Here is a 26,319-nt window from a genome sequence, read left to right on the forward strand (position 1 = left end):
GTGTACAAGCTCAGTTCTGAGATACTGTAAGTGTAAACAAGTCCTATCTAAATTTGAGCCATTGTATGTTGTACTCAGAGAACATGATCTTTAGTGTTCCAGTGTAAATTCAGTTTCTCTAACCTTATGGAACATGTGCAATTCATGTATACATGTATGTGCATGAACCGAGTAATATCAATTCATGCACATACACATCCATAATTAATGAAGTTCCTCAAAAGGTTCATACTTTCCATCCTGAAACCACTTGCATTTTTCTTTTTAATCCAAGAGTATGATTTCCTAATTTAATCTCAAAATTAAACAGAAGATACACAATCAGTTTACATCTTTATGTTTTACCCATTTTAAGCAAACTGCTTAATTTAACTGTATTACCATTTGTAGTTTGAGATACTACAAATCAAAGCATGTAATAAAAGACAGAACACATAATAAAGGGCATTGAGGTCAGCAGCAGCAGCTGACTGCCATGTGCCAGCAGAGAAACCTCTAAAAGTATTTTTAGTATCTAACCAGAGCAAAGACACACATCACATACAATATCACCTGACCACTAAACACACCTTTTCCTTGGGCCAAAGCTGATTACTTATCAAAAGCTAACTTCTAAACTCTCCACGTCAACACAGTTTGAACATACATCAATAAGGCCAACAATACATTCCCAATAAAAGTTCAAACATGAAGATGAAGTGACAGATTTTAAAGGAGTCCAAATCAAGACAAAAACTCCTCTCAAAGTTGCCAGAAAAGCTTGAAAGGATGTTGCAAATAGTTAATTCTATATCGTCATTAGTGAAGCAGGACCTTGCTGGTTACATGTGAGAATGTGGTTTGGTTGGTTTTTGTAGCATTTTGGCTGGCTCCTAAGTACATGACCTGACCAAACTGTATGTATCTGTGTAAAAGAAACATGTATTTTCTTTTTTTCTCAATGGTGAAAAAAACTTTACTCACATCACTCTTAGACACGTAGTTTATCAGAGAATCTGGAAATGGTTTACACTGAAAAAAAGATTCTTGACCATAACAAATGTTGAATAATATTTAGAATAAAATCTAACTGAAATGTATAGTATACAATGCACATTTGTTCATTTAAATAAACATATTGTAAATATGCTTTGGAAAGAAATCTTTGAGTAGGCAGCATCACATGTGACCCCTCACCCCCCTTGAATTTATGTTATAAAATGGCATAACATTTTACACATGATTATTTTTTGAGTGTAGGTATCTACTTCTGATACTAGTACTAATAAAGCTGACTTTTAAACACTGAACTTAATTTTAATTAAATTGTTTTAATGCACACCTTAAGGTTAAACAGAACTGACACATGACATGAGACATGACACTTAACTTGCAATATTTCCAGATCTCGATGTGAATGTAAAAGGCTAATACAAACTCATCTCTACCATCTCACTAGGTTTTGAAAAAGTTTACTAAACATGGTTGTAGGAAACATGTAACTACACACACATACCCTGCATTGTTGCTGACTGCTGTGAGGCCCTTAACACCGCTCTTCAGTAAACTGTTGATAAGATTCTCTGGGATACCACATAGTCCAAAACCTGTGTTGAAACACAAATAAATAATGCACGAGAAGTAAGAAAATACAGAAATATACACAGCAGCCAATGAATCCTTTAAAAAGGGTGAAAGGGTGAATTGGGATCATTTAGGATGGAACTTTGGCCTAGTAGATTACGTATATAGAAAATTTGCACAGAAAAGAAAACAGATGATCTCACCATCTATTACAAACCAAAAAAAACCAAAGTCCAGTAACACAGTTAACCCTGGATCAATCGAAGAATGGTGCATGTGTCTTTGTCTGGTTTTCCTAGCATACATGTGGGACACAGTGGAAAATGTTTATCACTCTGAACTTAAATATAAATAAGTGCTGTGTGTGCTCTCTGTGGGGATGATGGTCAAGCAGCATGCCAAATAGAGTTCAAACTCACTTTTCTATTCAGTGGTCATTCCACACACACTGCTGAATATCCACCTTTCAGGAACTGACAATACTAGCATTCAGTTAAAAAGAAAACCCAACTTCGTCAAAGCTGTCACTGATGTGTGAATGTAGCCTGTTTAAGTGAATCTCACCTCCCACCAGAATTGTAGCTCCATTAGGGATATCTTTTACTGCTTCTGTAGGGTCTGAGTAGAATTTTGAATTTCTCTGTCTGGAAGTAGAAAAGTAACAGCTGCAGGTCTGCAGAAAACAAAAAGTACATAAAGCCTTACAAAACAAGTTAATTGATTTTCAACATAAAAAGCTTGCTGTAAGTGATTCTGCATAAAAACTGTTTAAAGCTTGAAAATAAAAAGGGCAATTGCCTGAGGGCAGCTAATACGTTTGTACAGTTTAAATGTTTGATCCAGTTTATTCAGTAGGAGAAGGGAAAGATAAGCAAAACGGCAAACCAAATCCTATGACAATGGGAGCGGAGCTTTAGGGCAGCCAACAGCCGAGGGCCCCAACCAAGCACAGTTAGCTGAGGACTCAAATTCAAAATCTTCTGTCAACATGATGAATGCATGCTGTACCTATAGTGTTCAGACTGTACATTTAAAAGATAATTTGCAAGACTACGTTGTGTTTTAGCGTTATTAATTACAGAGAGAATGGCACAAGGTATGGAGCCAGTACAGACTTCCTAATACCCAATAATCGGACTCTTTACGGTACTGATTCTACGTGTACTCCAGTTGCATTATAAATATGCAATGCTGACACCTGATATTTCTAGGTGCTTTTCACTACTTAACTACTTAGATCACCAGCTCCACACTGTCCTGGTTTGTTCTACATTACCAGTGTCTTCACTGGTCAGATTTTAACTAAACTTTGACTGACACAAATCATTGCAGTGTCTACTGGTGTCAGCAAACACTTCATCTGTTTGTTCACTGATTTTACTGCACAAACATTTCAGAGACCACTGGTAACATTTTGAAACCCTTAAGCATTTAGCCATTGCACTGATTATTTGTTTTACTATTGAAAGGAAAACATACTGAAAGGGGACATATCTTTGAAGCAACACTCATCTCTAGGCTCATGCTGCTCGCTATTTATTTACAGGAGCGTGTTGAACAATGTCCACGCTTTATGCACCGACTAAAACAAACATAGGGAAAACATTGTCATATAAAGCTATGCGGGTAGTGCTGGATTATGCAAGCAGCTCACCTACCAACACAAACACGCTCCTTGACACCGGACTCATTAAAATGATTATGCTATCAGTCAAGACTAGCGTCCATCGTGTGGTTTACTTGGCCATGCATCCGCAGTGGCGCTCAAATGATGCATTCACAGTACGAATTATTCAAAGTTGTTAGTTCATACTTCTGCAAAATGGGTCAATGAATGAAACGTTATTGGAAATCCCCGCCACTTTAGGTCTTTAAAAAGTAATGTTAAACTGAAGTAACACGAAATAAACGAGTACATCGAGGGAAATTACAGCATTGCACCTTGTTCTGAAGCAGCGGGCGACAAAGAAAACAAGGATTCATTATCATTATCATTATCATTATCATGACCTTTTATTCCTAGCCGAGCGATTAGCAACGACCTCGTTATTTCTACAAGCTACGTTACCGTGCGGCTTCAGTACCGACCTCGCTCAGCTGGTGGCTGGCGATGTTAAATTTGCTTCTGCTGCGACCTGGCAGGTTCCTGAAGAAGACGCTGTGCGCTCTGCACAAAGCTTTGAGGGCCGCCATGTTTCGGAGCTACAGCGCACAGATGAAACCGCGGAGCAGAGTGAAAGCTCCAGCTGGAGGACGACAGATGATGCAGGCTGCAGTCGCTGCTAGCTGACACGGAGGAGACAGCGCCACGACGGCGACACGGGCTGGTGTCACAGGGGGCTGGGCTAGCATGTGGGCTAACAGGGAGGCTCGGCCAAGCTCATTTAAATATAACCCTTTCACGGCCATTGCGCTACAATAAAGTACCCACCGTAAAGTCTTTGTCACTAACGTCATTTAAGTATGTGATGGCGAAGGAAGGAACGCTACTATTAAATGATAATTAATATATTTTTAAACAACAACGTTTTATTTAACGTTATATAGCAACTTTAGCTAGCTACATTTCGTTTTTATAGCTACGGTTTCGGCGCGTGCACACGCACGAGCACCGCTGCTTGGAAACAGAAGGAGCACGTGAGCAACCCTCTAGCTCACGTGACAAATAGTTTTAGTCATGGCCGACGAGTACAGGCGACAAGGCTTCGAGTTGGAGAGAAGAATATTTGAGTTAGACGTCAAGTGTTCTAGTCTCAGAGCTGAGAAGCAAGGTATCGGCTGGATGTTGCTGTTCATCTGTGTTGCGGCCATTGTTTGCACGTCGTCTTCGTGGCCAACGTTCTTGTCCAGTTTATTAGCCAACTAGCAACCTAGCTAACGTTACCCGACATAGCTTGCAACCATAACAACAGTTGTTGTCTGATGAAAAGTCGTGTGTCGACAAACTAGCTAACAATAAAAGTGTCGGGCGGAGGAAATGTTAACCTCGTAACGTTGTAGTGACATTTACGAACTCACTGATTGTTTTTTTTTATAATATAACGCTAGCTACGTTCGAGTGAACGGCTAGCATAAGTTCGCTAACGTTAGCCAGGAAATGTTGCGCAGCGCCAATGAACAACATTTAAAATTTTTGTATAGAAGATTCGTTGTCACCATTTTATACTTTCATAATCATATAATGCTCGGAAATATTAGCATGCATTTCTTACCATAGTATTAGAGTCGCATAGTTGCATTGCCTGAGTTTGTAACGTTTACAATTTTTAAGTTATTTATTTAGCGTAACGATAAAACTAAGCGTTTTAACTAAGCGTCCTGTGTAAGTAAATATAATGTAAAGCACTCGCCATCAACAATATTATATTGAAATGTGTAACGTTGAGTACTTTTTTTTAAAGCTTATGTTAACATATCCTTCTTCCATAGATGATGACTATTTACAGAATGCGTCTGCCATACTAGAAAAGTTGAAAAGCTATTACAGACAAGGAGGGGAGAGTGGCAACCTTTCCAAGCTGCTTCAGGATTACACACAGGTACTTTATTACATCTAACTTCATTACATGTCAAAAGTGAGTGATTATTGCATGATTTGTTTGTGAGAAGATATTGCAAAATGCCCTCCCTGATTTTGAGCATGAGATGATCTTCAAATAGCTTGGTATAGCAGACCACCAGTCAGACACTTGGCATGTATAGTTACATAAAACAGGAAAAAGTACTGTCCATCATTTTGACAGTGTTTGGCAGTTTTGATTGATAAATGACATGTACGGTTAGGAATTTACCAAAGATGCGACAACTGCTGAGTCATCTTAAGTTCACATTTACTATAAAAACATATACATTAACCAATAAGTTTTATTTATACTTTTGAGAAAGTTATTTTAGCTTTTTAATGCAGGAGATGTGTAACCAAGCTGTAAACTGATTTAATTCACTGGGCACAAAACATTAGCAGTAATTAAACAATTAGTTACTCACTCAAACATTTTATAGAAGTGTATTTAATGTTAGAAAGCACACTTAGATTCTGTGTTTGCTTTTGAAATGGGTCTAAGAGAGAAGAGTGTTTATTTATTTTACATTTTTAGGTAATCCTAGACATCACATTTTATGAAGAGAATAAACTGGTGGATCAGGAGTTCCCTGAGGACTGTTCCCCATTTAAAATCCAACAACTGCTGCAAGACCTGACAGAGCCAGAAGTTTTGGCAGGGAGGCTCGCACCAGCACAAGAGGTATGTATATACTGTATGTGCATTTTAAAATGATGTGTGGTAGTGTGACTTTTTCCCTCATATACTGAACTACATATTACACCACACTCACTGACATTTCCTCTCACAAAAAAATTCACATGAAGCAGAATGAGACAAAGATATGTAAGGGTATAAGATATACTCATTGAAAAAGATTTTTTTATTTACTTTTGGTTTATGGTTTTCACAAAACACATATACATAACAGCAGTTTTGGGAAAACATTTTTTTTTCCATGTCTCTGTCTTTGATAGGTGCAGTCTGTGTTGGGCCTAGAGCTGTTAGAATGCCTCTATTGGAGACGTGGAGCTCTGCTGTACATGTACTGTCACACCCTTCATCAGAGAAAACAGTGGATCAAGAAAAACAAGGAGACTTTCCTTAAGGTATCACACTGTAAAACTTGTAATGTAGATGTAAAATGTATTTGTGAACAGACAAGTGGGCTTGATTGACAAATGAACTTTCCTCTTCTGTTGAGAGGTTTTGAGACAGCATCACCAGAAAACATTTTTGCAGTTTTTCTTGACATATGGCAAAAGTGGTTAATGAGTTGCCACAGGTTATTGTTTATAAATGCATACAGTGGCAAGAAAAAGTATAATGTGTTGGGGCGGCAGTAGCTCAGGAGCAGTCGGCTACGAACCCCAGGGTGAGTGGTTTGATTCCCGGATCCTCCTGCCTACCTGCTGAGGTGTCCTTACCGAAATCCTGTTGTAGCGCCGACATGTACTGTCTGGCAGCTGTTTATTATTAAGTATGTATAGTGCTAGTGGAAGAAGTATGTGAATAATGACCTCAAAAAAAACTAACTGGAGTCAGGAGCTAGCATACCTGGAGTCTTGTTAGTTTCAACGGTCCACATTTATACTGCTGTGCAGTGTCAATGTGCTCTTTTGCAAACTTCAGGCGTGCAGTAATGTTGTTTTAGTAAGCAGCAGCTTTCTCTGTTGTGTGCTGTCATAGACACCCTGCTTGTTCAATGTTTTACTAAGTGTAGGCTCATGAACACAAATGTTAGCAAGTTCCAATGATGCCTTTGCATCTTTCGCTGTCACTCAGGGTTGCTTCTTTGCCTCATCAATGAGTGTTTGTTGTACCCTAGTTGGTCATTTTGACAGACCGCCCACTTCTAGGTAGAGTAGTCACAGTCCCAAAGTGTCTCCATTTGTAGATTGTTTCGCCTAATTGTAGACATGTGAACTTCTTTGTCTTTGATATCACTGTAACCCAGCTTTATGTAAATCATCATATCTTGATCATAGCTCCTCTGAAAGCTCCTTTAGGTGAGGCATAGTTCACATAAGCCTATTCTTTTTGAGCAGAGCAAACTCCAAAAGTCAGTGGAACTAACTCTAGTCCACAAACAAATTTCTTAACAAGACTAGCACCCGCCTTTTTTCACTATCCCTTTTTTTTTGTGGTTGTTCTCAATAAAGACATAAAACATCTAAATTTTTTTTTGTTTTTATATTTGTTAATACTCTTGACTTAGATGAAGATCAGATAAAATTGTATGACACATTAATGCAGAAAACATTCCAAAAGGTTTGCATACTTTTTCTTGCCAGTGTACCTGCAAAGGCACCTCAGGTTAGCTTTTGAGTTCAAAATCATATACTTTAAACTATACTATATCCTATACTACGACTTCAACAATTTTCTTTGTTCAGCAAATTAGTGTTCACATTAAGTAGTTTATTCCAAAATATTTAGTTGTGAGGTGTGCCGTGCCGTAGATTATTTTTTTGGAACAGATGTACTTTGTTTTGATGAACACAGGAGTTTAAGATTCAAGATTTTATGTTGGTGTAAACTGATATTAGGACTAATGCTAAACTCCCTCTGGTATTTTAATCCAGTGTATTCAGGAAGGTGTGCGCTATCTGATGCGGATGCTGCAGGTGAGAAACTCTGTGAAGCTCAACGATGGAGTTGTGCTCCATGACACTACTACAGCAAGCTTCCTATCTGAAGGTAAATATGTCACCATATGTCTTTGAATAACAAGAAACTGTTGTGCTTCTCTGCATTTCATCATACTCTCTCCCTGTGTACATTTTGGCCAGGCATCTTCTCGGACACACACTTGCTGACAATGATGTATATTGGGGAAATGTGTTTCTGGGCAGTCAAGTATGAGGACTGCAGTGCTGACACTATGGATCGCAAAGAAGATCGCCTCCAGTTTCGGGACATTGGCACACAGATTCTCAACAAATATGTACTTGCTTGTGAGGGCCCTTTACAGGGCCAGGGCTGGAACACAGAGAATGCCAAGGAAATCCTTAGTATTTTACAGTGAACCATGTTGCTCCTGTGTTGAAGTTGCCCTCAGGCACAGATCTAAGTTCACTATTCAAATATGTGTCAACCCTAAATAAAAAAGGAACCCATCAGGTGGAGCATAATGTGGAAGGATAAACGGTAGAGACAAGGATAACATATGTGAAGAAAAGAGTTTTTGGATCAAGGTCTACAGGCAACCTCATGCCATGCCAAACGGCTCAGGCCAGAGCAGGTGAATGAGAGGGTAGAGGGGGTGAGATTGGTGGTTTAAAGCTGGCAGGGATTGTAGTGGAGTCTGTGGATTTTTTTTTTCCAACTGCACTGCTGAAAAAGCAGTTGTCATCCTGGTTCCAGACTGTTGACTGGAGCACTTGTTTTGCTCTAAGAATGTGTTATAATAACATTAATATAAAACATTATTAATAAAATTACATTTTTTCCATTTAAGATTGTTACAAATTTAAAGATAATCCAGCTGGAAGTGAGATGTTGCACAGTAACAATTTATTTATTGTTGTCCTTTATGCTTTTAATATATTTTAATTGCGCATACATTAAATATGTATGTGCAAAAACTATTCACATAAGATGAAAAGAAAGGTGTTGACAATGATGCATTCATGACCATTTGAAGTATGTTCAGATTTGTTGAAACCAGCTTTGTAATGCACTTGTATTCCCATCAATTGCAAGTTCCATTTTTCTGCCACTTGAACTTTGGTAGTATAACTATTAATAGAGATACTGTGTTGTTTGGACAAGGTCATTTTCTGTTTTTTATGTCCTCGTTGACAATAAACGCGCATTTTAAGAAAACGTGTTTATTTTCCAGTTCCGCTCAGTTGGTTTAATTTAGGTTGGCTCCATGTCGGTACCCACAATGCACCGCTGCCGCCAGCAATAAGGAAGTAAGACGGAGATGGCGCAACGTGAAATTTGTTTTTAATCTTTAGGAGAGGTCTATAGGAATACTGTAGTAGTCACAAATATCTGACGCCATGGCAGGAAAGATCCAGGAGCTCAATGAATCTTTAGTAATTCGCAGCCTCAGACGGTTCCGAGACCGATATTTACCAAACAGTGGTAAAGTTAAAGATAAGTTGACTTCTGGTGACACAGTAACAGAAGAGCGTGAGCCGGGACTTCTGGACAGCTTACCGGTGAGACACCTGACAATTACTAACACTGATTTTAATATAAGAGCACTTCTAATGTATCAGTTATCCAAGTAAGTAGGACAATATCAGGTCGACATTTAAAAAATAAAAAAGTTTCTTATGCTTCGTAGTTTGTGTTATGTACGTTGACGTTGCCCGAAACGGGAACGGAAATTAAATGGACATTGGACATGTCACATTAGACCAGGCCTAAGATTAGTCATACATTTTTCAGAGTACTTTTTCACTACTGTTTGTCTGCCTGTTCACACCTGCAAAGTAAGATATTTCACAAATCAGCCCATTAATGTCTTTGATGCACTCAAAAACATGACATGACATAAGGACCCATAATGTTGCTGGTGTTATTGAGTCCCTCTGTCCTAATCTCTTCCCCACACTGACACTTGTTCCCTCTTTTCCAACTGTTGAGCGTTCATCTATTGTAGATATTCCTGGTAATACTTCAGAGAGGCACTACAGTATAAGTTAAACTTATGCACTGAATTATTAAAGCATACTACTTGTGTGTATCAAGCCGAATAAGTCAACAGTAACATTTTACACATCTTCCCTTTTCAAGGTGGATGTACAGTTCCTGATCATGAACTTTCTTTCTCCTGCGGAAATCTGCCGCCTTGGAGCAACCAGTCGCTACTGGAAGGCCATGGTTAGAGATCCTTTACTGTGGCGGTATTTCCTGCTCAGGGACATGCCATACTGGCCCTCCATTGACCATGTGACCATGCCCCAGTTGGAGTTGTTGGATGCACCACTAATCAATGAAGATGAGAGCCTGGATGATAGACAAGAAGGGGAAGACCAAGGGCTGGGATTGAAATGTGATTACATGTCAGAGTGAGTATCTTCTTCTGTTGTCTTGTATCAAGATCAAACGACAAAAACATGTTAGCTAGAAATGCTTTCAACCACCATCTTGATCTCAACAGGTACCTGAAAGGCTGCCCATCCTGTAGGCAACAGTGGCTTCCTTCACGGCCGGCCTATGAGGTGGTGACTTCATTTCTTCAGTCTCTGGTACTCTCATCTGAGCCCCGTTATGCCATGTTTGGACCTGGCATGGAGCATTTGGATGTCTCTTTAGTCACAAGGCTTATGCATGCCCCCGATGTGCTTCCTGTGTCAGGAACTCCGCACAGACAGATAAATGGTAAGAGAGAGAGAGAGAAAACTACAACACAGATAATTTTTATTATACAGATTGAATTAGGAGACAAATTATTTAATTTATTATTTTCCTTGTTGTAGATTTAATAGCACACCATTAGGTGGCAGTGTTGCTCCATAATTGTTAGCTAAGTGGTTGCAATAAGCCAACCGTTTGCATGTAACAAAACTAATATCACCTTTGTTTCTAGGTATTGGCTCAGGGATCAGTTACCTGTTCAACAATGAGCACAGATTTAATATCTTGACCCTGTACTCCACCAACAGGTAAATTATTGAATGAGTTGGACTTCTCTATGATCTTTTTATTTATAATATTTACAGTTAAGCTTTGTGTGTCTGCAGGGCAGAGAGGGAAAGAGCCAGAGTGGAGCAACAGAGTGTCAGTAATAAGCTTTTTACCTTTGAAGGAACAGATGACTCAGGATCCCCAATCTATAGCCCTGCTCCTCAAGTCCAGCAAGTGTGCCAGGTGGTGGACGGTTTCATCTACGTAGCAAATGCAGAGCCTGGCAGAGGTGAGATAAGACACCCCTGTCAGCAGCTTTTGCTCTACTGCTACCACTAACTCCCATCATGCACACCGTTTGTTGAATGAACAGCACAGAACAACCGTGTCTTTAACAGGTGGGAGAGAGTCAGAGGTGGCTCAGATCCGAGCTGTACTCAGCTCTGCTCCAGCTACTAAATCCAGGCCCCTGCTAGTCCTCTCCTGTGTCTCCAGAGAAGAACCGGAAGCAATTAGAACTACCATCAGAGAAGATGCCACAAACAGAAACAGGCCCAGATGTCGAACTCCTTGTGTTAAAATGGCAAAGCAACTCGGCCTACCCCAACTAGCTAACCCCTGGATGGTAAATGTTTGATATTCATATAATAGTGAATAACTCCATTATTAAATGTGGAGATTTTTAACCTGTGCTTGTGTTTCTCTTTTATAATCAGGTGCAGGATACAGTGGCAGAAACCCTCTCGGGCCTTCTGGACGGTATTGCCTGGCTGCTGAGATGTTCTGGAGTCAAACTCTATGGTTAGTTACATAACTCGTGCTACCAGATGAATTACAAAACCACAGACCCGGTTGCTGCGTCATTCCGACACCACGGCACACTACGACATTTCCTAAGTAATGTGTACCACATGTGTACTCAAGACCTCAGGATTGAAGCACTACCCAGTTATTCTAATGTATTGGATGATCAGCAGAAGAGATGGGTTGCTATTATTCTTCTGAATGACCTGACAGAGAATCTGCTCTTATGGGAGTTACAGCTAGACAGAAGGTTGAACAAACATCTGGGAGGCTGATGGCAACTCTACAAACTAGTAGAACACTAAGTGTTATGGAACAGCAGGGCACTGCATGCTAAATGCAGACCAGAATACACAAATAAGTGAGCTCAGCTGCAGAACTAGAAAACTATAATGAAGAAAAGTCCATAAATGTAAAACCTAATAATTTACAATTATTAGTAAGCTATTACTTAACTATATATCCCACTCTTTGGTTTAACATAGAATGGGAGGGATTAAATATTTTTGAGATGACATTTGCTGTCAACATTTTCTGTTTTATCATAAATAAGTAAATTAAACTTGTGTCCAATGTAATTCCTGTATGTGGAATTATTAGTCACAAGTGTGTGCCAGCAACCTTCCTGCAAAAAGTCAGCTTGTATAACTTGACTTTTGGAGATCAGGTATAATGCAAGTATTGGATGATCCTTACTTTGAATACTGTATGTTGTAATGAGATTGCCTTTTGAATAGTTTACATCTTTATTTGTTAAAACAAAATTACACTGCTGTACAGATCTTTACTGTGACATCTTGCTACCATATCAGACATATTTTAAATAAATAATTACAATCACAAATTATCCTATGAATCTGAGCCAAGTCTTGTTTTTTATTGTTTTTTTGGTGACTTTATTCTAAAGTTAAAAAAACAATTTGTGCAGTGGAAGATATTTACTTTCTACTCAGTTAACTAATACATCACACTCTTGCACTGCGGTTCCTTTCCTCTGAGGTCAGCCCTGGCATGTAAAAGTTGAATCCACATCAGTATCTCAGTAAACATGGAAGAATACCCTGTTGTGGTCAACAGGAGGCGCTACAGGTAGCTGTGTGATACAGAATTTCCAAAAGCTCAGCCTGCCTGCTCCTGTTTTTTTTTTTTGTTTGTTTTGTTTGTTTTTTAAGGTTTAAAAATGTTGGAACTAGCAGGATAACAAAGTTGCTTACTTGCAAAATCCAAGTGTACAGTATATTTAGTGATAAGCCGACTGATTACAGCCTGTTTACTGTCAAATGACTTTCTAACTAGGAAGTGAAATGGTTCTGACCGTAGAGATATGAAATGTGAGAAGCACTCTTGAAACTCTTTGAAGTATTACTGAAGGCTACAGATTTCCACACCATAAATGGGATTTCATTTCTATGTACAAAATAAGTCAGAAAACATCTGTATTTTAATCACATCAGCACATTTGGCTTTTTTAACTTTCTGGCAAGCTTAAAAAAAAAAACAGTAGCCATTCTCGGTTAATTGTTTCAGATTTATATTGATTGAAACATAATTAAATAACACTGTTCATGTCCTCTTTTGTATGTGTGTTCTAGGCGTTCTAATGCCCTAATGGCAGCAATAGAATCATTTTTGCTGCATATAAGGAATGACAAGATAATGTGCTTCACTGGTACGCTTTTGTTCTAGTCCCCTAGGTAACCACAAATCATTGGCAAAAGTACGTCTCCCCCACCGGTCCGTCCATCAAAAGGTTCCTCAGTCTCAACAATCATTTTCATAGACATACAGATTTAGAAAAGGACCATGATTGGTGCAATTTAGGTACATTAAGCTGAGCAGAACACTGGCGAAGCGGAGATTGTTTCTTCTCCTTTTTTCTGCTGAAATTTAAAGTGAAATTGTGTGTGTGTGTGTGTGTGTGTAGCTGCGTATGATTTGTGCGTGTGTGTTTGCGCGTGTGTTTCGGTGAGGGAACGAACTAGACAGAAACTGACTTTTCATGTCAACACATCTCTCTGTTCTCTGTAAACAGGATGTCTGTCTCTTGTGGTCCTCACTCCACAGTGTGTTTAAGTGAGTGTGTGTATATACACTCAATGGCCACTTTATTATCCACATCTGTACACGCTAATGTTCATCTACAATCTTAACATTTCTATAAACAGGGGGGTGTAAAGCTGCTGTATTGGATTGCATTAGATTGTATAAGTGTACCTAATAAAATGGCCAGTGAGCATAAATGCACACGGACGCTCGTGCATAGATAGACTGCACAACAATGGAGGTGGACCACATTTAGAAAATTAGAAATTATATAAACCAAGGTAGCGTGATTTCAGGGGCATGTACAACATAACATCGTCTAATCCTTGGTTGTTACTCTCTGATCCTAGTTGTATTGGCACTGACACCATGCATGAATATGTGAGGTTACAGTCTGAACCAAAGAAAGAGATGAACTCCTTTAATATAAATGTAACCTAAGGAAAATAATTAGGTTATAAGCATCTAATGAATTTCCAGTCACAGATAAATTGCTGGAACTTGCTGGGGTAGGATATTTTCAAGGTCTGTTTATTTAGACAGCAGGCTGTGGAGCATCAGCGCACGTTCCACATAATGGTGGCTGGAGCTTGGTCGGGGGAGGTTCCCGGAGCATGTTTTGGAAGGTGAATAAGTACCAGACGCCCAGCTGCCTCCTGTCTTCCACAGTGAAGAAGGGGCCTCTGGGGTACGATGTTATGAAGAAGAAACTCCGATTTACTTGCTTGAGTAACGGACGCAAAAAAATCTGCAAGATCATGAGGACAGTTGAAACCAGGCTTGTAAAATGTGTCTGCAGACACCAGGCAGTCGGTCTAGTTATGTAACGAGGAGAATGTTTTTAGCTGATGCATTTCCTACATATTCCTGTAGGCTTATCTGTTCAAGTTCTGTTATTCATGTTTGCCTGTATACAGCTTTTTGTAGATTAAGTCTGGCTGAGCAGACTAAAAGCAAATAAATCTAAACTACTACTGTTGCCTTGCAATAAAATGAAGTATTAAGTTCTTGTGGTTTGTGCAAATCAAGCTGTTTTGATGAAGCACCATTAACGCTTAATGAAAAGATCCTTCCATCATCTCCAATAATTAAAGACAAACAATATAATAATACGAATGAACTGCTATTAATGTAATGAATTGTTGCTGTGCCAATAATGGTTTGACTTGAATGAATGAACTTAGCTCTAAATCCTGCTCCAAGGAGTAAATACAGTAATCACAGCAACCAATTCTGCCTCACTGTCTTCCACAGACTTGCATCACCCTCCCCTCTTCTTTACCTTTGTCTCATCCCACTCTTTTCACTCTCTCCTCCTTTCATTAGAGTTAAGTCCCTAATTTGTATTCCGCAAAAACAACCAAGATTAAAGTCGGAATTGGAAAAAAAAGCCCACATCATTTACATGATGCATTCACTGATTAGGCTAAGCGTCCCTCTTAATTGTGTTGTTTTGCCCATGGTGGGGCTCTCATGCTGATACTCTGCGGATCTTACTCATCCCATGACTTCTCACCAATTCACTTCAATTTCCTCCCCACTTCACCGCGTCCATCCCACCTACCTCCTGCTGTCATACATATGGCAGGTTAGGGACTCGTAATACTGGATTAGGGTTCAGAAGTGTTGATGGTGAATTATTTGTGACTCACTTTAAGCCTACCAACACCTCTATAATAAAGAAGATATGGAACCATGAGGATGGTGATCAGCCTGTATATTTGCTGCTGCTGCTGTTGTTATTTGTGTGTGTGTGTGTGTTTCCCCTGTAGTCATGTCCTGTCTTTTATCCTAATCCAATAGGAAGCCGGGTGCTGACATAGTTCTGAATGGCCACTCGTGTGATGTGAAACTGCATTAAATGCATTACAGGTGACTGGAAGGGGATGACACAAAGGGCACTCTTTCATTATGTGGAAAATAAAAACAGATGACATGGCTGTAGAGAAAAAGCAGTCATGGGAAGTTTTAGTTTGTAAATATGTGCTATGTCTTAATTCTGATTTAAAGAAAAGGTTCTCTGCTAACAAAAAAGAAAAAAAGGTCTAATGACTTTTCATACAACAAAACTAAACGGACCCCATTAACAAATAGAAGAAAAGAAATGTGAATAGCTTTTTCTTCTGTGATTTGATGATTTCCACAAACATGCAAATGACCTGCATCATTACACTGACATTCAATTTATCCTGTTTATAGCATCTCCCTGCAACTCTGCACCTTAAATGAATTGCCAAGTAACAGTTTCGATAATGTTTTCTACAAATAATGAAGAAAACCCGCTTAGCTCCTTTAGAAAAAAATGCTTTTTGGTTTATGTAAGTAGATTTACCTGTTTACCAAGAGCACACGGTCCAGCCCAGTGAGCTGTGTCACTTTATATCAAGCATGTATTAAAATAAACTGTAAAACTGATATTTATCTTTACTTTCTCTGATTTTTGATTTGCAGCCATGTTAAAGACCCTTAAAGCTCCTTGATTCTTTAGTCACCAAAGTTAACACGGTGAGAACAGATCCAGTTTCGATAGTTACTGTAACTTCCATCCGCAGTCTTTCCCAAATGTGAGGGTGTAGCTGTTCGTTGGTTCGTTGGTCAGATGCTTTGTTCTGTTGTCACATTCAATACAGCATAAGTTCACATGATCACTGAGAGCAGACAATCACAGGAATGAGAATAACACAACAAAGGAACTAATTCAATGGACGCCCCCTACTCTACTCCAATCAGGGCTCTCTGTCCCACAACAGAGCAACATCCTTAGGGGTAATTTAGTAAATATGTACAAATTGTTTGATGACAGGACTTTGTCTTTGTTAATTAATATCTCGCAAATGAGCCTGAACACAAGATGTGCTGGATTTATTCCTTGTGCATATTGACAGATTCTTCCCTCTGGGTGACAAGTTATAAGTTACAATATTTGAGTGTTTTTATTGTGCACTGCAGCCAGAGGACTTGGAAAAGCCGAGCCATAACTTGTGGACCTTGTAAATGAGAAGGGGACAGGGATATAAAAATAAAAGGACAGCTCCGCTCAATGCAGACAGGCCAATTTAACTTCTCCCCCCCCCCCCCCCCCCCCCCCCCCCCCCACTCCCGGCATCACAAATTATGTCAACGCAGCGTCAGTGCATTGGCAGGAAGAAATAAGGTGCTGGGCCAAAAAAAACCCACTCAGCCCTCATCTGTCAGTACATCTGTCGCCCGTTTGTCACCCTGTCATTGTTTCTATTCCAGCTGCATGTTGGTGCTCCTAAGATCAATTCAGATGTGTGTGTGTGTCATTTCATTATTAAGGTGACATGGGATGTTACTTCATTTTGTGTGGGTAGGTGTGCGTGTTGTAAATACGGTAAATTAGTGCAGGGTGCAGCCTTGGCACGGGGTGATCATCAAATCAAATCAAATCAAATCAAATCAATTCAAATCCGTATGATGTATGCATTCAATGCGCAGACAAATCTGCAAGCGCGCAGCAACAGCTGGGTGCATGGGTGTGCTTTTCCCTCACGTGTGGGGGCGGGCCCTCCTCACTAATTGTTGGCTCTTGGGTCGGTGGTCCACGTTCAGCTGCAGAAAATGCTGGGCGAGCCTCTCGTGGCGTCACTTCTCCAGTGGACCCTCCACGTGAGCACCCCCCTATACTCACACACACACACACACACACACACACACATATACACACACACTGTATTTGGGAGACAGACGCAGCCATTCAAGTCCTCCATGAATGGCCTCTGCATGTGGACACAATGCGCATGAATCAACGAGTATTTGCAGAGTTGGTATGTTTAAAGCATAAAGGGAAATAAATTGTGCTCTGTAGAAATGCGTAATCATTGGCTCCCAAAGCCAGTACACGATTGAGACTGTGAAAGGGTAAACTACACCCAAACTCACCCCCAAAACATTGTGGTCTTTACAGCCCCTCCCATGTTAATAAGGGTTAATTGTAAGGCTAGAGCCTGCAGGGCCTCCAGTCAAGTCCAGACCCCGTTTTTAGTCCATAAAATCACTGCATGCTTGACCTAAAACACCATGTCAGCACTGGCTTATAATTAAAAAAACAAGCTTAGAATTAAAAGGAGTTCAAACTAATTGCTTAACATGTTGTTTTTTATATGCAACGTCATCTCATAAGACGCAATAAATGAGTATTTAAAAGTGTTTATTCCCCCACTTAAGGACAGATCTCTGCATGAGGGCGTTTTATTTTGGAAGTTTCAGTCTTTCTGTCTGCGTTCACCTCCGCTGGCGGATGAGGGCGCTTCACCGCCATGTGAAACACACGCACACACACACACACACACTCTGCCTCTGGCTCTGGCGACGTAACGTGCTGGAAACCCCTGAAAGTAGGCGAGATGATGAACTGAGCCGCAGATTAAAGTCGAAAAACCCTTCAGCAGGGAAGCGGCACGGATCCGATCCAGCAATCGGGCGATGTGGAAAGAAAAAGAAAAGTGACTCGGACAGATCCTGGTGAACTGGTTTTTCCTTTTTCTTTTTTTTTTCTTTTCGTGCCCATCGGGGCTCACGCTTGGCCACCAGATGACCAAGTTGTGAAAAAGTCGATCTGCGCTGACTTTGCAGTATTTCCACTCGAGACCCTGTAAGTAAAACGCGCCTGTGCGTCTTTAAATCGCGCCGTGCATCGTTTGTTTTTTCATCCACATCTAACAGAAAACTCGTTTGTGCGGAGCTCACGCACCACTCGGTGAAACTTTGCTGCAATTGTTGGACACTGTTGTGCACGCGTTAGATCATGCGATGTAAAAATCAGTGTGTGCTTTTATTTTATTTTTTTAATCTTTTGCTCGATTAAAACCATTTAGCAGACCGCAGGTTAGGCTGTTAACAAAATACAAATCAGAGAAAGGTGAGGTTGCCTTAAAAAAAAAATAAATTCCGCAGCAACTTGGTGTTGCAAGAGCAGCTGCGCAGTGTGGGGATGGGATGAAGTGACAGCAATGGTTGGTGTTGACGGATGTAGCCTGTCTCCACTCAGCCTACCTGGGAAGTTGCCTCCAGCACTTAGTGAAGTTTCATTTGGAGGTAAATAGGAAATCTGAGAGGAAAAAAAAAAAAAGAACATTTTGGAAAAGAAAGATAAACATCTGAAACCAGAATACACTCCCAGATGTGTGTGTGTGTGTGTGTGTGTGTGTGTGTGTTGCTGCCCTGATCTGTTGCACAGGTGGACAGCCGTTTTCTGTGATGGCCATCAGAGCTCAATGTTCTGCAAGTTAGGAAAAATGCAGACATGACAACAAGACTTAATCAATTTGACCACAAAGGCTCAGATTTTAAAAAACAAAAACACACTCACTCACACATGCTCACATTTTGTTTTCTGTACGCGATCAAGTGTGTTTTCTCACTTTCTCACAGCCTTGCAGCTTATTTTTCTACATTTTGTCAACGTGGTAAAGGTGTTTCATTAATGTGCTCGCATTCATGCCTGTTTGCTACTCTGCTTTCTTACTGGTTTAAGCTTTCACTCTTAACCATGGCAAGAAAAAGTATGTGAACCTGTTGGCATTTCATTGTTTTCTACATTCATTTGTCATAAAATGTGTTATGATCTTCAGTCAGGTGTATACCATACCTGGAGTCTTGTTAAGAAAATTAGTTTGGAAGTGTGGACTAGAGCTACTTTGGCTGACAAACATTTTGAGTTTGGTCCGCACAAGAAGAATTTGCTTATGTGAGCCATCCCTCTGCAAAAGGGAACTTTCAGAGAATCTACAATCAAGAATTGTTGATTTACATAAATCCGGAAAGGGTTACAAAGTGATTTTAAATACTTCACCAGTCTACAATTAGGCAAACAATCTACAAATGGAGACACACCAAAACGTGGGCGGCCAGTCAAAATGACCCCAAGAGCACAACAAACACTCATTAATGAGGTAAAGAAGCAACCTGAGTGGCAGCCAAAGATTTGAAGGCATCACTGAAACTGGCTAACATCTGTGTTCATGAGTCTACAGTACGTAAAACATTAAACAAGCAGGTTGTCTATGGCAGGACACCACGAAGGAAGCTGCTGCTTACTAAAATGAACATTGCTGCACTGCTTAAGGTTGTGAAAGAGCACATTGACACTTCACAGCATTATTGGCAAAATGCTTTGTTGACTGATGAAACTATATTGAACTATTTGGGAAGAACACACAGCACTACATTTGATATAAAAAGGTCACTGCATATCATCATGAAAACATCATCCCCATCCTAAAGTATGGTGGAGGAAACATCATGATTTGGGTCTGCTTTAATGCATCAGGGCATGACCTGCTTGGAGTGATTGGGGGGGAAGATGAATTCCCAAGTGTATCAAAAGTTCTTCAGCATAATGTGAGAATGTCTGTACGTCAGCTGAAACTTTTCAACTTTTCTAGTGGTCAAGTCCAAGCCCAGACCTCAGCCTAATAGAGATGCTGTGGAACGACTTAAGGAGAGCCACACACACAAGACATTTGTATTATTATTTCAGGCACTTTATATTTGGTAAAACTCTATAATACTGCAGAAAACCATGAAATTCCAAAAGGTTCACATAGTTCTTCTTGCCACTGCATTTCCCAGTCAGTGACCATGATACACCTGCAAAAATACTAGTGTGCAACAGTTATGGTTTTCTTTTGGGGGGCCACCAACCTTCACTGTCTCTATTTGATCTACTAATTTACAAATAATGGAAAGTGGAACCAGCTAATGATTGGGATACTTAAATGATTAAAGGCATATAAAACATTTTTAATGAAGTGATGCTATTCATTTTGGGTGTGTGGGATGTGAGTGTGTGTGTGTGCGGTTTCCATATTATCTAACTTAATCCATGATAGTCATTTAGTGAAATGACAACAATCTGATACTGGCTATTAGATGGTATAGTTTGAGAGACTGGATGCTATATGTTGTAACTGTTGTATATGTAACTGCATCAGTATTAAGAAATGCTTTAATCAGGATGCACACCCCACTGTGAAAGTGTGCAAACTTTGCCGGTCGGTCAAGTGTTTGTCTGATTGGTGTGTGTGTGTGTGTGTAAAGCATATTCTTACATAAAGGGTTTGATTTGATGTGTGATTCTTAATTTCTTTAGAAACTGTTTTATTGTGCTGTTGAGTCTCAGCTACATTTAATGTCATATCACACAGCATTTTAATTACTGCATGTTTTTACGCCCACAGGATGGTTTTTGCGTTTAGATGCCAATTTAGTAATCACTAAGAGTCTGGCACATTAGTTGATATTATATGATATGTGCTAGCATGCAACATCTCCAGCACTTTCCTTTTTAAAATTTAATAGATAATATTCCCTCAAATGTATCTAAACCACATTTAATGACATTTATTGTTAGAATATTTGTTGCTCAGTAAGTACTAATGTGGAGAAAAAGCGTTGATGAAGGACATGCACAGTAGCATCTGTTATAGCATTCACCTGGTAACTGAAGTAAGAGATGTTTTAATAGATGAGACGAGGAGTTTTAAGAGACGTTTGTTCCATCAGTTTCTGACTCAGTGTTCGATTAAAATCCCACATACGACACTGAGTACAGCTGTTATGTTCTATACCCTTTGACAGCTCAACAGCACTCTGGAAACCAGTAGATTTTACACACATCCACGTGCATTGGTCTTCAATCATGTGCATGCATGTGCGTGTGTGCTTTGCAGAGAGAAACAAACTGCAGGAGAGGTACATGCTGCACATCTATACTTAGCCCTCCAAAACAACATGTAGGTTAATACAGACCTTTGTTCTTTTAAATAAGATTGAACTCTGCAACCTGAATATGTGCCATACAAAACACAGCACAGTAAAACATTAAAACCACAATCCAGATTAGTTTGTATGTGAATCTGAGCTCAGATGCCACATCTCAGAATAGTTAGATTTTTAATTATTTCTGAAATAACCAACCATGGCAACCAGTTATTTTAGTGATGTCAAGCAGCTATATCAGACGAGAATATTAGATTTAAGGGGAAAAATGTAACATCTCTGTGCATTAACACACCTGCAGTGTGGACTGCTGCATATAAATACATTTTCTGATGTGTGCAGCCTATATTTTCTCTGTCTCGGCAGGAGTCTGTGTCTTGTGTGCTTTTTACCTTTCCTCTTCTCATGCCACCAGACACACTTGATTTTACATACAGTGGCAGGAAGAAATACGGGAACCCTTTTGAATTTCATGGTTTTCTGCATTAATTTGTCATAAAACTTGATCTGATCTTCATCTAAGTTAGCAGTATTAACAAATATAATTTGCCTAAAAAAATAACGCATACAAATCTGAATCTTTTATGTCTTTTATTGAGAACAACCATAAAAACCTCACAGTGCTAGTAGAAAAAGTATGTGAACATCTGAAATAATAACCTCCAAAAAGCTAACTAGAGTCTGGCATTAGCATACCTGGAAGAAAATTATTTTGAAGGTCTGGACTAGAGCTACTTTCACTGATTAAAAACAAACTTTTTGTGATTGAGCTGCACAAGAAGAAGAAGCGTATGTGGGCCATGCCTCACCAAAAGAAGCTTTCAGAGGACCTACAATCAAGAATTGATGATATACATGAAGCTGGAAGGGTTACAAAGTCATGTCAAAGACGTCACCAGTCTACAATTAGACAAACAATCTACAAATGGACACACTTTGGGACTGTGGCTCCTCTACCAAGAAGTGGTCATCCAGTCAAAGTGACCCCAAGAGCACAACAAACACTCATCAATGAGGTAAAGAAGCAACCCCTAGTGACAGCAAAACATTTGAAGGCATCATTGAAACTGGCTAACATCTCTGTTTATGAGTCTATAGTACATAAAACATTGAACAAGCAGGGTGTCTATGGCAGGACACCACGAAGGAAGCCGCTGCTTACTAAAAAGAACATTGCTGCATGCCTGAAGTTTGCCAAAGAGCACATTGGCACTCCACAGCAGTATTGGCAAAATGTTTTGTGGACTGACGAAACTAAGATTGAACTATTTGGAAAGAACACACAGCACTACGTTTGGCATAAAAAGGGCACTGCATATCATCATGAAAACATCATCCCAGTCGTAAAGTATGGTGGAGGAACATCATGATTTGGGCCTGCTTTGATGCCGGGCCAGTTTGCAGGGTTTGGAGCAAGATCCCAAGTTTATTAAAAAAGTCTTCAGCATAATGTGAGAATGTCTGTACGTCAGCTGAAACTCTGTAGAAGTTGGGTGATGCAACAGGACAATGAACAAAAACATTGGAGCAAGTCCACAACAGGATGGCTTCAGAAAAACAAAATCCACCTTTTTGAGTGGCCAAGTCAGAGCCCAGACCTCAACCCAATAGAGATGCTATGGAACGACTTAAAGAGAGCCACACACAGAGAAGAGGGAGAGAATATGACAGAGCTAAAGCAGTTCTGCAGGAAGACTGGGCTGAAATTCATCCTGAACTAACCAGTCAACCAGTCATTAAATCCAAGGGTTCACATACTTTTTCCACTAGCACTATGCGGTTTTTATGGTTGTTGTCAATGAAGACATAAAAGATCAAAATTAATTTTGTGTTATTATTTTAGGCATATTGTATTTGTTAATACTGTTGATTTAGATGAAGATCAGATCATGTTTTATGACAAATTATTGCAGAAAACCATGAAATTCCAAAATGTTCAAATACTTCTTCTTGCCACTGTATATGCAAGAGCAGGGTCATGCACACAAACACACAATCTTTCTCTCCCTCGCCTGTCCTATGCGCACACAGAGCAGGGTTTGCAGATGTGTGTCCTGATCGGTTTCCAGCAGAGGCTCCTCTCATGCCAGCGTGCTGACTCCGAGTTTTCCACTCTCTCTTATGAAATAAGAGTAGGAGACATTAGAGCCATCCAGTAGCTAGATCTGAATGCCTGAGAGCACCCGTACATACACATGCACACAGGTTAAAAATGCATACTGTGTCTGCACATATGCTCTCTGGATAAATGCACACACACACACTCTCACCACAGGTTAATGAATGTATGTAACTATATCCAACAGTCCAAGGCTTATGAGGAGCAGCTGGTTGCTGCAGTTTTTGGGCCGCACCTCTTGTCTGAGCAGCTCTGCTGATGTGAACTCTTTTTTTTTTACTGATTTTCTGGTGTTGAAGTCTGTGTTATGTTTACCCAAATTTTGTTTATTTTAAAGAAAAGGTTTAGTGGTGGAGGGGATGGTAGAGGACAGAAAATCTATTTGCATGATTGTTGTGTAATTATTGAGAGACTCAACAGTGGACCTTTGGACTGTTTTGTGTATGTGTACTTCTAAACTTGGTTATTTTGAAATGATATTGTTAAAATATTAGAAGCCCTGACGCAGCATTTGTGAAATAATGGTTGTGACACCATCATCACCATGTTTAGTTGGTTCTTTGAAGTCTATGTATATACATAAATGTAAATAGCTTGCTGTGTTACTTCTGTGAAAAGGTTCATAATAACAGAACATTTAATCTAATTTTGCATAATATTGAGGTAAATGACAAATTGGCAACTGGTTCCAGCAATGAAAGCAATCGGTAGAATCTAAATTCACTGACCTGGTGGTGTGTGCCCTCCAAGACATGTTGTTCAGTGTGTTTTATAAATTATCTATTGTGCTTTAAAGCAATTTAGACGTGCTGTTCTTAGGAAGCTCACTTTTCATCAACTAACATTTTATATCAGAAGAGGTCCTACTTAAAAATTGTCTGTAAGACAATACAATGGTTGGACATGAAATGATCCTCAATTTCAAGTTTCTCTAAAAATATTTTATACATATTTGCATGTTGTCCTATTAGACATTGGCATTAGTGCATGCATGGCCCCATACTACAGCCATTTTCTACCCTTTAAATATACATTTTGGCATCCCACTCTCATGCTTTGACATTTTTAATTCCATGATTATAGTTGATTGCCTTTGGTTGAATTTTTCCTTGAGAACACAGACCAGGGATTTTGATATATTGGCTTAGTCAATTCAGTGAATGGTTCAAAGTAATTAACAAGGTCATATTAAATTGATTTCAATTTTTTATTTTAATTCTTTGTTAGTACTCCTTTAGCCCAGTGAGATACTTCCATACTGATAGTGACTGCAATACGAGAGAGAGAGAGAGAGAGAGAGAGAGAGAGAGAGGCTTAAATAAAATCACAGTACATAACATTTTATTTAAAGAAGACAGAACAGCACTAATGGGAGGCTTTACATTTACATTACTATGTTGAAAGATTTCTGGATTATGTGCATGTATTGTTCTCTCCCTTTAACATAACACACTCATATGCGACTGAAAGGTCAAACTCAGGTCAATAGTGCATAGAAATCACCCGAGTGCAGTGAATGTGTTTCAAGGACTGTGGTATGAATACACCTGTATAAGGTCCAAATACTAGTGAGCCCTAGTATCAGCCCTATGGCCAAAAGCTACGGCATGAAGACAAAAGAACACTTAAAGCAGCTCCTCACAAATGTTATTGAAAAGCAAACCTCACCACACATCTTTTGAAGTACAGTTGAATCGATAAGTACAAAGTGGAAGGAATATGGCAAAGATGTAAATCTGCCTTCAGTAGTCTTCATCAAAAACTAGTCAACAACTGAATTGAGAGATTCAAACTCAATTTCATCACTTCACAAAACATTGTTTGTTTGTTTTTTGAGAGAACATAGAGCTTTCCATCATAGAGGAGAAAATTAATTCCCAAGTTTATCCTTTCTCTATTAAAAGTCTGTTAATCTATGTCATCATATCTCTTTTTTATTTTGTTACTTTATAGATATGAAGACTCTTGTAGCAAGATTGAAGTGTGTCTGAATGACCACACCCCATCCCTCTCAAAATTGTTGCTTCAAACTTTTCTGGCCTCAGGCGTACAAAAAAAAAAAAAAGCAGAACTATGTGCATTGCAAATGTAAATTTAGACTAGAAGATGAGTAGTGTCCACTAGCTGTTTAGAGCTTTCTGCTCTGTGTTCTCTTTGGAGAAATCTCAAACTAAACTTGGGCTTGCAACATCACTAGGAGGGAGTTTGTGCGTGCGTGCACTTCTGCAGCTACAATGCAAAAGATGATGTGACCTCTCACCCCCTACCCTTTCTTTTTCGTTGGCTTAAGCCTCACACCATCACCCCAGCTGCTTCTAACCTCCTCCGGCCTCCCTTGTCAGCTCCCTTGGAACAAACACAGATGATTAATAGGGATTTGAGGAAACATAGCAGAGGCATGTTTCTGGTAACATGAGGTGCCAAAGCACAAAAACGATGTCACACTTCCAATATTGCCTCACTTGTCCCAGTAAATGTTTCTTAGACACATCAAGAGGCATGTGAAAGACAAACTCGGTGACAAACATATGCCATCGGATGCTTTATTTATTAAACTCTGGATTATCTGCTGAGGTTGAACTCGTCTGTATGTCTAATATTCACAACCCTCATGTTGCATGCAAGTGGATTTCACGGCAGAGGTGCTGGAAGGAAGTTTGACCACAAAGACCTTAAATGTTTACCAAGAGACCGCAGGAGGCCTGGGGCTGAGGCTCCCTCTTTTCTGATTGGCCCAGCCAGCCTTCCCGTGAGTTTGAGAGAGTGTAATTGGCTAGGAGAAGAAGGGGGGGGGTAGAAACACGGATGAGATGGGAGAAGAAGCGCCAGCCTTGCCAGGGTTTTCACAGACGCTTTCACATGAGTGAGGGGGAGAGAAATGTGAGGATTAACATGAGGCCGCATGTTGGAATGGAGGCT

At 39.7% G+C, this 26,319-nt stretch overlaps 4 protein-coding genes across 4 annotated transcripts in view; 3 read left to right on the forward strand and 1 right to left on the reverse strand.

The window, feature by feature from the left end:
* oxct1a (3-oxoacid CoA transferase 1a) overlaps positions 1 to 3,885 on the reverse strand; it is a 38,781-nt gene extending 34,896 nt beyond the window's left edge. Inside the window, exons 1-3 of the mRNA XM_026342841.1 lie at positions 3,652 to 3,885; positions 2,128 to 2,236; positions 1,496 to 1,586 (exon numbers count right to left, since the gene is read on the reverse strand). Coding sequence (XP_026198626.1) covers positions 1,496 to 1,586; positions 2,128 to 2,236; positions 3,652 to 3,756 — 305 coding nt within the window. The 5' untranslated portion in view covers positions 3,757 to 3,885. The remainder of the gene's footprint in view (positions 1 to 1,495; positions 1,587 to 2,127; positions 2,237 to 3,651) is intronic.
* Positions 3,886 to 4,192: 307 nt separating this feature from the next.
* c9h5orf51 (chromosome 9 C5orf51 homolog) lies at positions 4,193 to 8,937 on the forward strand. The gene is made up of 6 exons (XM_026342843.1): positions 4,193 to 4,334; positions 4,993 to 5,102; positions 5,661 to 5,807; positions 6,083 to 6,214; positions 7,691 to 7,805; positions 7,898 to 8,937. The coding sequence occupies exons 1-6, from the start codon at positions 4,241 to 4,243 to the stop codon at positions 8,131 to 8,133; spliced, it is 834 nt and encodes a 277-aa protein (XP_026198628.1). The 5' UTR covers positions 4,193 to 4,240; the 3' UTR covers positions 8,134 to 8,937.
* A 66-nt stretch (positions 8,938 to 9,003) lies between these two features.
* fbxo4 (F-box protein 4) lies at positions 9,004 to 12,335 on the forward strand. Its single transcript, XM_026342842.1, has 7 exons — positions 9,004 to 9,277; positions 9,858 to 10,132; positions 10,225 to 10,445; positions 10,654 to 10,729; positions 10,808 to 10,980; positions 11,090 to 11,316; positions 11,408 to 12,335. The coding sequence occupies exons 1-7, from the start codon at positions 9,116 to 9,118 to the stop codon at positions 11,495 to 11,497; spliced, it is 1,224 nt and encodes a 407-aa protein (XP_026198627.1). The 5' UTR covers positions 9,004 to 9,115; the 3' UTR covers positions 11,498 to 12,335.
* A 5,595-nt stretch (positions 12,336 to 17,930) lies between these two features.
* The window catches only part of ghra (growth hormone receptor a), a 31,065-nt gene continuing 22,676 nt past the window's right edge, over positions 17,931 to 26,319 (forward strand). Inside the window, exon 1 of the mRNA XM_026343235.1 lies at positions 17,931 to 18,153. The gene's annotated coding sequence lies outside the window, so the exon portion shown is untranslated. The remainder of the gene's footprint in view (positions 18,154 to 26,319) is intronic.

Source organism: Anabas testudineus, chromosome 9, assembly GCF_900324465.2.
Source record: "Anabas testudineus chromosome 9, fAnaTes1.2, whole genome shotgun sequence".
Taxonomy (NCBI): Eukaryota; Metazoa; Chordata; class Actinopteri; order Anabantiformes; family Anabantidae; genus Anabas; species Anabas testudineus.

Excerpts from the sequence above, each read along its gene's own strand:
- fbxo4 (XM_026342842.1), top strand. The coding sequence starts at position 9,116 with ATGGCAGGAAAGATCCAGGAGCTCAATGAATCTTTAGTAATTCGCAGC. Across the intron at positions 10,981-11,089 it reads AAATGCAGAGCCTGGCAGAG|GTGGGAGAGAGTCAGAGGTG; the intron begins GTGAGATAAGAC and ends TGTCTTTAACAG. Across the intron at positions 11,317-11,407 it reads AACTAGCTAACCCCTGGATG|GTGCAGGATACAGTGGCAGA; the intron begins GTAAATGTTTGA and ends TTTTATAATCAG.
- c9h5orf51 (XM_026342843.1), top strand. The coding sequence starts at position 4,241 with ATGGCCGACGAGTACAGGCGACAAGGCTTCGAGTTGGAGAGAAGAATA. Across the intron at positions 4,335-4,992 it reads TCTCAGAGCTGAGAAGCAAG|ATGATGACTATTTACAGAAT; the intron begins GTATCGGCTGGA and ends CTTCTTCCATAG. Across the intron at positions 5,103-5,660 it reads TGCTTCAGGATTACACACAG|GTAATCCTAGACATCACATT; the intron begins GTACTTTATTAC and ends TTACATTTTTAG.